At 36.7% G+C, this 14,642-nt stretch overlaps 2 protein-coding genes across 25 annotated transcripts in view; one reads left to right on the plus strand and one right to left on the minus strand.

Moving 5' to 3' along the window:
• LOC144301748 (uncharacterized) overlaps positions 1-14,642 on the plus strand; it is a 355,630-nt gene that overhangs the window by 204,790 nt on the left and 136,198 nt on the right. The window lies entirely within an intron of this gene.
• Positions 1-14,642, minus strand: part of SAMSN1 (SAM domain, SH3 domain and nuclear localization signals 1) — a 268,791-nt gene that overhangs the window by 95,983 nt on the left and 158,166 nt on the right. For 3 of the 4 annotated variants that reach the window (XM_077878807.1, XM_077878805.1, XM_077878804.1), the window contains 3 exons: positions 14,147-14,184; positions 11,873-11,959; positions 2,497-2,577 (listed from right to left, as the gene is read on the minus strand). In XM_077878807.1, the coding sequence (XP_077734933.1) occupies positions 2,497-2,577; positions 11,873-11,959; positions 14,147-14,184 (206 nt within the window). The remainder of the gene's footprint in view (positions 1-2,496; positions 2,578-11,872; positions 11,960-14,146; positions 14,185-14,642) is intronic. The other variant, XM_077878806.1, reaches the window with a different exon arrangement.

Raw genomic sequence — 14,642 nt, forward strand, 5'->3', positions numbered from 1 at the left:
ATGAATATATTTTACTTCCTATGAACTTTATCCCATGTTAATGATATTCAGTAGAATAGCCAGCCATATGAAAATATTTACCCTGTTGAGATATTATTCATCATTTTAATCCTTTCTACTTTTACATGATTTTAAAAAGTTCTACAATGAATATCAATCATTCTCACAATATGAAATAAAAACTAACTTTTCTGTGAGGCTACTGTCTTCCCAGACCAGACCAGATATGAGTCAAGTTTGGGCTTGTAAAACAGAATTACATGGAGCACCATATCTGTAGACAGTGCCCATCAACTGTCTGGATGCCATAGTCTCATAGTTTTTGTACTTAGCATCATCAGTTCACTCATAAATAGGGAGAGGGAGAGAGAGAATCCTAAGCAGCAAGGAGTCCATGGGCGGCTCCATCTCATGACCCTGAGGTCATGCCTGAGCCAAAATCAAGAGTCGGGTGCTTAACTGACTTAGCCACCCTGGTGCCCCCTAGTCCCCTCATTGTCATACATACAGTTCCCACACCACAACTGGAGAAACATGGCTCTGTTAAGTCATTTGCTCCCATGATGAGAGGTGCACTCTATGCCAAAGTCCATTCTTACAGATACCACCCATAAGCCAGTCTGCCCCTTCACACCAGACAGTGGTTCCCTCTCTGCCTCATCTTTCAAAGGGTAAAGTCCTTTTACTTTTCCTCAGTCACAAGGAGTTAACAGATTAATAATTTGCATGACACTTCTTAATAATATTTCATTACACAATTCTGTCATACAGAAAAAGTGTTTCCTAAGTAGTTAAGTTCAATTGAATGCCCATCGTGTATAAGAGAGACATTAAAGATAGATAAGACCAACCTGCACTCCCAAATGAAGATTTCTAGATTCGATATCTCCTGCTTGTCTGTCACTGTTTATGAATTCCCCAAACTGATCTTCAATGATAAACTACATAGTACAAGTGAATGGTTACTATTCTAGAAGGATCATTTCTTAGCCAATGAAAATGCCAGAAAGATTGGCATAGTAAAGATTTACCTTTAACCCTTTTCTTCTAAGAAGTTTAACATCTCAGATATGGTTCTATTTTTCTCCTTAAAACCTAAAGAAGGACTTCTTTTGGCATAGCACATGTCTGGGGAGCTCTTACTGTAAATCGGCCGTCATTTTTTCCCCTGGCTATCAGACAATGTTTCACTTACATGCTATATCTGAGGCCTCATCTAAATTTAGGAGAATGAGACTGCATATTTCAGAAATAATTGGCCAGCTGTGCTCGTGAAAGTGTCATCAAGCCCTTGCAAAGAGTAAAAGGAGGAGGAATGGGAGGGAGAAGAGAAGAGAGGAGCCTCAGGGACAGTGGCAGTTGAATTTTTTTAAAGCATCTCCTGAATGCCAGCCATGAAACTAAGTGCTTTAATAAAGTATCTCACTTAATCTCTCATGCCAGCCATGAGATAAAGGTTCTTATAGACCAATTTTTCAGATCTTGAAAACTGAGGTAGAGAGAGAGATTATGTAAATTACCCCAAATCATGGAGGTACTAAGGGCCAAACTAAGATTTAGAGCTCTTTCCAGAGCTCTCCACCATGCACTGCAGGAGAACTCACTGGTTGAAGGCACTCACACCATGTGCTCAGCTCCCTCAGGAGTGCACTACTATTGCTCTGGCGGCCTCAGAACAGCCAGCAGAAACTGTGGCTGATCACAAGTTATGGTCCACTGTCTAATCCATTGGAAGGCCTCTGACAGCCTCAGAAATCAGGCTGGATTTAGGAATGTGACCTGCCTTTTCTCACCAAATAGCCCCTCATGGTTCAGATGCTGTGTTCTGTCTTCCTGTTGATCAGGCTACTGCCCCAAGGAAGGCCAGTTCTAAATTTTCTAATAAAACTATCAGAATGATTAAAGAGAATCCCATGGCTGTCAGAAAAATATCAAAAATTAGTATGATGCTTGAGTTGGCCCTATTGACTCATATACTATTTTTCATTACAGGGTGAATAGCAACTATTTGGCTGTTAATTAATGTTATGTTATTATTATTAGGGAGGCCCAAGGTTCAGACATTCTTAATTACCTGAACTCCTGGGCTAATTAATGCAATTTATAATAGTATATGTTTTTATATCAAATGTAAAAACACGAGGGGCGTGCCCCTCATTGAAGGTTGTCAGATAGTTCTAAGCACTTAACATAGGTCTTGTCAGAGAAAATCCCAGGACATTAATTTAACAGGCTCAGAGTTACTTATCAAAAGGCTGTAGAACATAATGTTTTACATAATCAAAATGGTTTATTAATTCAAGTCATCATTTGATTTTTTCACTTATATTCCAATTCACAGAGATGTAAGCATATCAATTACAAAACAACCTACAATATCTAAATGCAAAATAGCTACAAGACTAAGTATTGTACACTACATCTAGAATATTACAGAGCTCAATAAAAAGATGATTTTCACAAAACACTACGCCAAATGTTGAGTATTCACATTACCTGACAGGAAATGCCTTGTGTTTTTTTTTCCTTGAAAAGTATGTATGTTATTACTCAAAAGAAAATCATCTTCATTTAGATCTATGAAAAGAGATTAACGTCATATGTAGATTATCAGAAATTACAGGATTTAAGAGTTAAAGTGCCATTTAATACTCATTATTTTCATTAATCTATTAAAAAGTACTGTATTGCCTAGATAACAAATCTTTACTTTCTTAAAGATATGTTATTCTCACAAGAAACAGATCAAAATAAAATATAAATTTAATGAAATAAAAATGAAGAATGCCACTGGCCAGCTGAGTATCTGAGCAAGGCATGGAACCTCTCTGGGACTCAGTTTCCCCTCTCAGTAATGAAAGAGTAGCATACTAGCTACAAAAGCCATGCCTAACTCCCAAACGCTATGATTCCATGATGTTATCACCTCACCTGATTCTGTAAAACTAAGCTCTCCCCCCTGGACATTTTGAGCTTCATTGGCTTATGTCTTCTCAACATGGATTATTTAGGTTGAAATTGTTCTAGGCGTGCTTTAGTAAAAGGCTTGGAATATGGCATCCATTTGCTTGCAGCTACATGAAATCTTTCAAAAAGTAGTAGCATTTCCCTTGCAGTCACTGGAAAAGGGTTTCCATTTATGTAAATCTGAAATGTACATGTGCTAAAAGAAGACAGAATTTTAAGGTTCACTTAATCTAAGCCCTTTAGTTTACAGATGAGGCTACTGAGCCTGCAGATATCACTGGGCCACCAAGCCTGAAGGCTTTACTTGTAGTCACTACTTTAGTTTCCTGCTATTCGTCAGTCTCAGATTCTACAGGGGGTGAGGTGTGAGGGGTTGTGGGCAAGGCCTACTCTCCATGCACAGTGAAATACAGAGGGGAGGTTTCCTGCAAATCTCTATTTTAGCAATAGTGAAAAGATATTTTAAATTCACAGCTCAGTCTTAGAGTTATTTATATCATTAACAATATTTAAAATCAGAGTAATCACACAAGATTCCGGAAAATACTTAAATTTTAAAATAAGCTAGTTTTGTGATCTGACTCTTTGCAACTAGATCTTGCATTACAGGGTCAGGATGCAAGAAGCAGTTTGTACAACCATTTTTGTTTGTTTAAGTTTTTGTATTTAGGAGAAAGATTCTCATCTCTGTTCCTTCATTCCTCATTTCTTCCCTTTTTTGATTCCTTTACCATGAAATTTGGAGAACACCCTTTGGGTAGAGGAAAAGAACAGTAAAGTGGTCACCTGTGCTCTAGAATCTGGAAGCAGCTGAGCATATGCACCATGCTTTACATCACTTAAATAGCAATGCAAATTATAAAATGAGTGATTCGAATGCTACTATGGGGAGAGAGCACTATGACTCAGGCTGCTCCTGGGAGAGGTATGACTGCAGAGGAAGCTAGAAGAGTGGATATAGTTTGGTAAGGGAGAAGAAAAGGAAAAATAAAAATACAGCGGCAATGTGACAAACACTAGCCTACTGTGTGGAATAAGTGGAATACATTTAATGAAGTGTAGAGATTGATATTGGTCAAATGACAATTCTGAAGATAGCGTTGGGGGACGTAGGGCTGGAAGGGTGAATAAAGTGAAATTTTAAGGGCACATGAGTACAAGGTAGAGGAATTTGGACATAACCTACTAGACTAGTGTTGCAAATATAAATATATCTGCAGGATAAAAGCAACTTAACTAAATGCAGTCAAATAAGCAACTTAACTAAATGAGGTGATTTTGTCAGGGAGGTAATAGAAGATTTGTGGTGAGTGATGGGTCACCATTGCTAAAAGGGCAGTCATTGCTCTCAGCTTTTCCCAACCAAAATCACCTCAGACTTTGAGCCCAGGATTGTTGGTTTCCCTCATCGTTTTCAGGAAACTATGAATATATTGATATTAATGTAAAATTTCCTGATTTTTAAAGTATCTTATAGTCCAAGGAAGCTTTTTCTCAGAATAAATTAGGTTACAGAGCTACCAGTATGTGGCCTCTGCTGTAGAAAATGGAGGACCTTCCAGAGTCTTGGACTAAGGAAGAGACATCAAAAAAATGGTATTTTATGGAGAGTAGCTGATTATTTTGTGGTCTTATACATTTTTACTTATTTGTAATCTTCTAAATATTGTCCGATGAGAGATTATTTGTAAAAACAGAAGCAATTAGGTCCTAAGTAGCAACAGAGTTGCAATAGTTGAATTAGGCAATATGCAGTTGTGCTTTCCATAGATGGCCACAGAAATCTCTCTCACACCACATGTTCTGAAATGTGAACTTGGCACGCCTCCATCCAGAAATAGAGTTCAATTCTCCTCTTATTGAACTGAGCTGATCTTAGTAACTCACTTGTCACAGGACAATGAAGTGGAAATGATGCTTTGTGACCCCCAACACTAGGTCAGAAGAAGCCTTACAGTTTCTGTCTTGATCATTTGGGATGCTTGCTCTCCAGACACTTCCCCCCACGATATGCGAAGCTCCCTCTCGTGTTTCTTTCTCTTGCAACCCAGCCCTTGGCATAGGAGGGAGCTCACATCACTTGGAGAGGGCACATACTGGTCTCCAGTTGAAAGTCTCCACTGAGCCCAGCCTGCAAGTTATCCCAGAACAGGTGCCAAATATCTACATGAAAAGGTCTCTAGATGATTCAAGCCACCAGATATTTAAGTCCTCCCCAGTCAATAAAGGCTTTCCAGAAGAAGCCTCAGATATCATGAAGCACTGCCCTGAATGAATTCCTGGCCCACAAAATCCACGAGCCTGACAAAATATTTGATTCCATTAAATTTGAGGGTGGTTTGTTTGCAGCAACAAGGTGATCAGAATGTGCATGCACTGCACTGCATAAGTGAGTCACAAATGACAGTGTACATAGGAATGCACCATTCCACATAAACATTCAGATTCCAACTGCCCCTCAGATTAGGTACAAGAGCAATATTTCTAATCAGCTTTTAGGTTATTCTAATGAAGATAACTTCTGACCATACTCAGGTAACTATAATCCTAGGAAGAACTCCGACAGAACTAAAGGGAGATTCATTTGTACAAAACACTAGGAGGCTGAGTGTTATCATTCAATTCAGAAAGCCCTCCTTGGAACTAAGAGGCCCACTCAAAGGCAGCCTTTGCTCAGGGAGTTTATTTCCACATGATAAGCAGATATTCAGGTGTGAAATAGGGCTTCTCCTGGTTACTCTTCATGCAACTCAGTCTAACTAGAGTTAAATTACATGGTCTTGGGAAACAATCTTTAAATTAGACTGTGGTCCCTGAAAATTAAACATTTGTAAATATATTTGTGACTTTATATATTTGGCATCCTGAAAGTGAGGGTATCAAGCCAAAAAAGAAAGAGAATTCATAATGTCTGGAAAAACCAAACCAAAATATTTATATGCTTACTCTGAAAAGGCTTGCCAAGTAATAGCGACTAGAATTCAGCAAAGAAGATTTCACACCAATGGCAATTCAAATGCTAAACTGGGAAGCCCTCACAGCTTCTCTCCTCCAGTGGGATTTTTGATAATGAATCTCATCAAAATCTATGTAAGGAGTATTTATTTTTAAAATAATTTGACAGCAGTATGGGTAAAATTAATATTCCCTTCAATACTAACCATGTTTATTGGCCTTATCCAGCCCCTTACTTCCTTTACTAACAGGTCAATTTTATGTGTGTGTTTGTGTGTGTGTATTTTCTGTTTTATGGAATAGTCTGGCATGGTCACACTGTTCGAAAAATCTCTAAGCAGGTTTTGTTTACTTTTGATAATTTTTTGAAATTTTTGCTTTGCTTTTATTCTTGAACTTTCTGATAAAATATAAAAACTTTGTTCCTGATATTATCTTTACATAAATAAAACTTGATCTTAGGTAAACTCCTGTTCACATATTTCAAAGTTTGTTGTTTTTAGGCTTAATTTGTTTTCTTCATAAAAGGAAGGCCAAAATAGGGGCACCTGGGTGGCTCAGTCAATTAAGCCTCGGCCTTGGTTGGGCTCAGGTCATGATCCCAGGGCCCCTGATCAGTGAGTAGCCTGCTTCTCCCTCTCCCTCAGCGGCTGCTGCTCCCCCTGCTTATGCTCTGCCTCTCTCTCTCTCTCAAATAAATAAATAAAATCTTAAAAAAGGAAAAGCAAATGACAAAAAATTAAGACCAAAATAAATTTTGAAATCTTAAAATTGGCTTTAATTTACTGTAATGAATATTATGAATATTTGCCTGTTTATGGTGCTAAAAATACAATTAATATGAGTTACAGGCTAATTTCCCTTGCTACCTAAACTATATCAGAGCTTCAGTCATAAAGTCCTGAGCACTTAATTTATCCCGAATTTTTATTTTACAGATGTAGTCTCTTTTAACAGCACAGATGGAGGTTTTGATAAAACTCTTCTTAGAAGAAGGAAATGGGAAATGGACTAGATAAACTAAAAATATTATGCTCCTGGCATTCAACTTATTCTGATAAATTTTGTCTTAACTGACATAACATAGTCATATCATCGAGCTATGAGAATATCTTTATGGATTAAAACACCAGGCATAAATCCTTGATGAACACAACCTGTGGATGCTCCTTCCATGGGGTCTCAGTACTCTTTAGGCCTGAAATGCTATTAATATGTGTCATGTAGAAATACTATTTTGAAACAGAAATGGAGAAAAATGGCTATTTATTTATTTATTTATTTATTTTTGGTTTTTGAGTTTGTAATAGATTCTTTGGGAGTTAATACCACTCCTACCATTTAATTACCTATACATTCCTTCTGTTTTATTGAGGCTGTCTTTAAAATTTCATCATTCGTGTTCAATAAAATAATGGGCTCTGGTGATATTGATGAGGCACCTTCAGGTCTTCCTCTCCCTAAACTTGACAGACTGCCTATCCTCAGACACAGTAAACCTCTCTTAAGTAATTATGCAATTAACGGTTGAAAAGTAGTGTTTAAAATGAGAAAGAAATATTATGGGTTGATGGGTAGGGCACTAATTGCCTAGAAATACTCTGAGCTTTCCAAATGAAGCTACTCCACCCATAAAATTCAAGTCCACAACATGTGGTCCTCCCTTCGCCACGAATTTCTCCCTTCAATTTACAATGACACCGACAGCCTTGGTCTCAGGCCATCAACTCTTCCTCGCACAGCATTAATCCCTAGGAAATGTGCTGTGACTCAGCTGCTACTGCTGGAATGCCAGCTGAAATTTTAGATACACGCACACACACAAATACACACACAAATATGCGGTAGCTCAAGAATCACAAATACCCAAAGCTGAGAAGGTTTCTTTAAAGGCTTTCTTTTTTCTTCTCTGACAAAGAACACATCACTAATCAGAAACACCTCACTGTAAGCCAAGATTTTTTGGCTATACAGTTAAAAAAAAATCAGAGAAATTGGTTTTAGCAAACTGAATTCTTAAGGAAACTTATGACAAAATTTGTAAGTTAAAATAATCTATAGTACAATTATAACTTCTTCATCCATAGATCAATATATGATAAGCTAAAAATCAAATGTGTTTATTAAAGGGATAGAGGGCAGATGATGTAGATGAATGTTTGACTAATCTACAGAGTGTGAATGAGGATAGCTGGCATCTGTGAGGTAGAGAGTCCAGTCAAAACATGATATTATTAAAACATTTCCTATGTTGTAATTAAAAGAAAATATCTAAATCTCAATATGCTTTACCTATTTACTTATAATAGAGAAAATTATGTTTAAGAATTCAGTTAAATTTATTCACTGAAATGTTACATAATCTTGAAAACCGAAATATTTCAAAATAAATTATTTTCATAAGTAATTACTTTGTAAATTACTTATTTAATTAAAAGCACTCTTAAACAAAAGGTAAAATTTGAACAGTCTATAATCAAATCACTAAACTAATGATAAAAATGCATTATAATTCCCTGTCTCAAGATATTAAAAATATTTTTAAAAATTATAAACTCTTAAATAATCAATAACTAACACAATCAATTATTTCTTGTTCCAATAACATTAAAGGAAGCATACCAAGTAGATCAACTTTTTATGCTGCTATTCATCTTTGTGAATTCTTAAGACTTTGTGTTTTATTCATTCCCAAAGTTAACTGATTTTAACATTTTTTTAAAATTTTTATTTATTTATGATAGTCACAGAGGAGAGAGAGAGAGAGGCAGAGACACAGGCAGAGGGAGAAGCAGGCTCCATGCACCGGGAGCCTGACGTGGGACTCGATCCCGGGTCTCCAGGATCGGGCCCTGGGCCAAAGACAGGCGCTAAACCGCTGCACCACCCAGGGATCCCTGATTTTAACTTTGAAGTCATTTATTATTAATTAATTTTTCTATACCTGGCTACTAATTTTCACTTCCTGGAAATTTTTAGATTATTAAATGATATAATTTTGTATTAATAATCAAGGTTATTCTTTTATATTTTTAAGAAAAACTTAAATGTTTGAACAACTACTAATATATTGATGTTATTTTAGAGGATTTTTCTGTGCTGATTTTTAATACATTTTAAAATTCTCTTAGACATTAAAGACTGTCAAATATTATTTGCAATTGATTCTTTGCTTCAATAGTCAACCTAATTTTTTTTTTTTAACTTTTGGCTAAGGTAGTCCATTTATTTGTAAATGCACATGCCGTGAGACCACAGATTCTATTTATTATTTTAACTTTATTTAAATTAAATTAATTAACATGTAGTGTATTATTGGTTTCAGAGGTAGAGGTCAGTGATTAATCAGTCTTATATAATATTCAATGTTCACTACATCACATACCCTCCATCACCCAGTTACCCCGTCCCCCTGCTTTCATCCCCTCTAGCGACCCTCAGTTTGTTTCTGATGATTTTTTAAAATTTTTATTTAAATAAAATTAACATATAATGTATTATTGGTAAAAAGCATTTGACAAAGTACAGCATCCCTTCTTGATTAAAACGCTTCACAGTGTAGGGATAGAGTGAATATACTTCAATATCATAAAAACCATGTACAAAATGTCCACAATAAATGTGTTCTCAATGGGGAAAAATTGAGATCTTTTCCCCTAAGATCAGGAACACGACAAGTATGTCCACTCTCATCACTGTTCAACATAGTAGTAGAAGTCCCACCCTCAGTAATCAGACAACAAAAAGAAATAAAAGGCATCTGAATTGGCAAAGAAGAAGTCAAACTCTCACTCTTTGTAGATGACATGGTACTCCATTTGGAAAACCCAAAAGACTCCAAAATTGCTAGAACTAATAGAGGAACTCAGCAAAATGGTAGAATATAAAATCAACGCACAGAAATCAGTTGCATTTCTATACACTAACAATGAGACAGAAGAAAAAGATATTAAGGAGTCAATCCCATTTACAATTGCACCCCAAACCATAAGATAAGTAGGAATAAACCTAATTACCGAGGCAAAATATCTGTAGTCAGAAAACTATAGACACACTCGTGAAAGAAACTGAAGAAAACACAAAGAAATGGAAAAATGTTCCATGCTCACGGATTAGAAGAATATTGTTAAAAAGTCTATGCTACCTAGAGCAATCTATATATTCAATGCAATCCTATCAAAATACCATCAACTTATTTCACAAAGTTGGAACAAATAATCCTAAAATTTGTATGGAACCAGAAAAGACCCTGAATAGCCAAAAGAACATGGAAAAAGAAAACCAAAATGGTTGGCATCACAATCCTGGACTTCAAGCTCTATTACAAAGCTGTGATCATCAAGACAGTATGGTACTGGCACAAAAACAGACACATAGAGCAATGGAACAGAATAGAGAACCCAGAAATGGACCCTCAACTCTATGGTCAACTAATCTTCTACAAAGCAGGATAGAATATCCGATGGAAAAAAGATAGTCTCTTCAATAAGTGGTGTAGGGAAAATTGGACAGCCACATGCAGAAGATGAAATTGGACCATTTCCTTAAACCATACACAAAAACAGACTCAAAATGGATGAAAGTCCTAAATGTGAGACAGGAATCCATCAAAATCCTAGAGGAGAACACAGGCAGCAGCCTCTTTGACCTCGGCGACAGCAACTTCTTGCTAGACACATCTCCAAAGGCAAGGGAAACAAAGGCAAAAATGAACTATTGGGACTTCATCAAGATAAAAAGCTTTTGGACAGCAAAGGAAACAGTTAACATGTGACATATCAGATAAAAGGCTAGAATCCAAGATTTATAAAGAACTTATTAAACTCAACACCCAAGGAACAAATAGTCCAATCAAGAAATGGACAAAAGACATGAGCATACATTTATCCAAAGAAGACATACAAACAGCCAACAGACAAATGAAAAAAAAAAATGCTCCACATCACTTGGCACACCACTTGGCAAGGATGCAGAGAAAGGGGAACCCTTGTACGCCACGGACAAGAATGCAAGCTGGTACAGCCACTCTGGAAAACAGTATATAAGTTCTCAAAAAGTTGAAAATAGAGCTACTCTACAACCCAGCAATGGCACTACTGGGTATTTACCCCAAGGATACAAATGTAGTGATCCAAAGGGGCACCTGCACCCCAATGCTCATAGCAGCAATGTCCACAGTAGCCAAACTATGGGAAGAGCCCATGGGTCCATCAACAGATGAATGGATAAAGAAGATGTGGTAGATATATATAATAGAATATGACTCGGCCATCAAAAAATGAAATCTTGCCATTTGCAACGATGTGGATAGAACTTGAGGATATTATGCTAAGTGAAATAAGTCAATCAGAGAGAGAATTATCATAGATCTCACTCATAGGTGGAAGTTAAGAAACAAAACAGAAGATCATGGAGGAAAAAATGAAACAAGATGAAATCAGAAAGTGAGACAAACCATAAGAGACCCTTAAGCATAGGAAACAAACTGAGGGTCGCTGGAGGGGGCTTTGGGGTAACTGAATAACAGTCAACCTAGATTCCACTTCCTTTCTATACATCTATGTGTATCTGTACACACCAATACATGGGTATATATCCTATTAATAATATATACTTCCTATTCTAGTTTTTTTTCTTCAGATTTTACTTATTCACAAGAGACACACACAGACAGAGGCAGAGACACAGGCAGAGGGAGAAGCAGGCTCCATGCAGGGAGCCCGATGTGGGATTCGATCTCAGGACTCCAGGATCAGGACCTTAGCCGAAGGCAAAGGCTTACCTGCTGAGCCACCCAGGTGTCCCTGTTTTTGTTTTTTTTTTTTTTTCCTTTTTAAGTAGACCACGATGCCCTGCTTATTTTAAAAGAGAAAGAGATAAAGTTGTCTTACCTGCCCTTTAAACTACTTTGGGAAAATGCTAAGTCAGCTGAACTAAATTTAGCAATTACCTTTTAGCTGACAGTGTCTTCTGATGTGGGAATCATTCTCAGCCTTGCCGGGTTCATGCCAGATTGTGTCATTCACTGTTTTCCTTTCTAAAATATAGTAGAGGATTGGTTAGCAGAAATATGTCCAGTAAGTGTAAGAAATATAAAATCAAAACAAGATCAGCACAGAGTTCTAACTTGGTAAGTGATAATCAGAGAGCTCTGTGGTCCATCCTGGAGAGTGTAGTAGTCCCTGACGCAAAACCCCAAGCGTCCTGTGGGCTCCCATTTATTTCCATGAACTATATAAGCACCCAAGCATTTGTGGTAGGATGCTGCAATTGAAATACCTGTTGATAGTTTATGATTACATTATTCTTGGAAGTATTTTTCCTGAGTTAACCTTTATGATTTTAGGCTTAGTTCAGTGCCTCCACCCTCCACATTCCTCATCATTTGTAACTAAATGATCACATGTATGGAGAGAAAAATGAGTTGTGATAGTTTCAAGAAACTCTCAAATCTTGAGTGGAAGAACGATGACTTGCTTGCCCTTGTCCTCACACCACCTAGAGCAGAACCTGGACATGTGGTGAAGAACAGAACTACACTAAAATGAAGAAATTAAAAAAAAAAAATTAAAACAAATTAAAAAAAATAAAATGAAGAAATTAGAATCCCTTCTAACCTCCTTACCAAAGAGGATCATTACACATGTTGTATCATCATATTGATAAAGCAAAATTGAGATTACGCACCCAAAGCATCACATGGAAACAAGGTCAGCATGCCTGTGTTGGTTTTTTTTTTTTTTCAATATTTTATTTATTTACTCATGAGGGACACACACACACACACACACACACACACAGAGGCAGAGACACAGGCAGAGGCAGAAGCAGGCTTCATGCAGGGAGCCCGATGTGGGACTCGATCCCCGGTCTCCAGGATCACGCCCTGGACAGAAGGCAGCGCTAAACCACTGAGCCACCCGGGCTGCCCACCTATGTTGTTTTTAAAGTCATTATTTACTCTCATATTTGACTACAGGAAGGCAGTCAAGCATCAAGAATTATATTAAGATGGAAACATCTATAGCCTTGTGTGCACAAATTGCAGAGCAGGCTATGTGAATAAGTGTATATGGAAAATATATCTTTGTCTTTCTTTTATTTAAGATTATGCATTATTTAAATCAGGGCTGATATTCAAAATATTTAACAACTAGCTGCCCACAAGGCCTTGACTAGTGAGATAGTACATAGTCCCTGTGGCTGCTGCCACCTGAAGAATATCAGACCTAATTAAAATGAAGACACTCTTGGAAGATGCATCCATTGTGATCATCACTTTGGTCTGAATGAGCTTTCAGATCCTACTCAGGAGACTGGTTTTTGAAAAGATGACGAAAGGAGTTTGAGCATCCAACTCCTAGATTCTGCTGGAGAGAAAAGGCACGCACAAGTTTGACAAACTGCATTAAAAATAAATTACTGCCTCTGTCCCTGGGTGGTTCAGTTGGTTAAGTGTCAGCCTTCCACTGAGGTGTTGATTTTGGGATCATGGGATCAAGCCCTGCATTGGGCTCCCTGCTCAGTGGGGAGTCTGCTTCTTCCTCTCCCTCTGCCCCTCCCCCCCATTTGTTCATGCATGCTCTTTCAAATAAATAAACAAAATCTTTAAAAAAATAAATTATTGTCTGAATAATCCAGATGTTTACCACTGTGACTATTTTATAGTGACACTATATTCTATAAGAGGAGAGACATCCATTAATTTCTAAAATTAATAGATATTTACTTCAGAATTAAATGCAAATCAAGCCAATTGCCTTTATTATAACTACAAGTACTGTAATCACAGAAACTAAAGAAAAGATCTGGTGCTTGAAATGCTGTAGAAGAATCTTTTGTAATACAACCATTTTTTATTTCTTTTTTATTCACTGCTGGTTTCATGTATCTGAAAAGATACCGAAGAGGTCACCTTGACCATGGTCAGCCAAGCTAAAGTTGGGAAGCCGGAAGATAATCAGCCAATAAACCATCAAAGAGAATTATATTTTTAATGTAAAAGGAAATTATTCTGAATAAATCAATGATTTCTTTGTCTTAGCCATTTACAGTTAGAATGGAACCACCTTCCTTTTAAAAAAATTTCTTCTATAGAATTCAAAAACAATTCAATTTGACTTTCATTAATCACTTATTGTTGCTGTATGGAAATGGCAGAAGAAAAGAAGTTTCAGAGAAACAGAACATATTATCTGCATGAGTAATCTTATGAATTACTAACCAAATCTTTTGTTTTCAGACATAGATCTCCGGATTGACCTAGAGGAATAAAAGGAACAGATATTTAAGTCTACATCTAGTAAATAATATTTTTAATTAAACAGAAACTAGATTACCTAAACATGCTTGTAATATGTTTCAGAGCAGACATAAATTCTACCTATAACGAAGGTCTATATATAGCCCTGAATTTTCCTGACCCTATATGGCAAGGATAATCTTGGCCTGGAAATTTCCAAGCAATATAGAGAAATTTCCACGCAACATTTATAAACCACCCCCACACACAAAGTGAGCCATTTTTACATGAATGTATCTCAAGATAATCAATAAATAGTTAATGTGGAAAAGCTCTTTTTGGAATAATTCTGTTCAATAAATACAGAAAGAATGATTGAATATAATCACATACAATCCCTAATGAAACAATAGATCTTGGCGATAATCAACAAATGACGTTAAAAACTTTTCATTGCAAGGCTGAAGGGCAACTTTGT

The sequence above is a fragment of the Canis aureus genome, chromosome 30 (assembly GCF_053574225.1).
Source record: "Canis aureus isolate CA01 chromosome 30, VMU_Caureus_v.1.0, whole genome shotgun sequence".
NCBI lineage: Eukaryota > Metazoa > Chordata > Mammalia > Carnivora > Canidae > Canis > Canis aureus.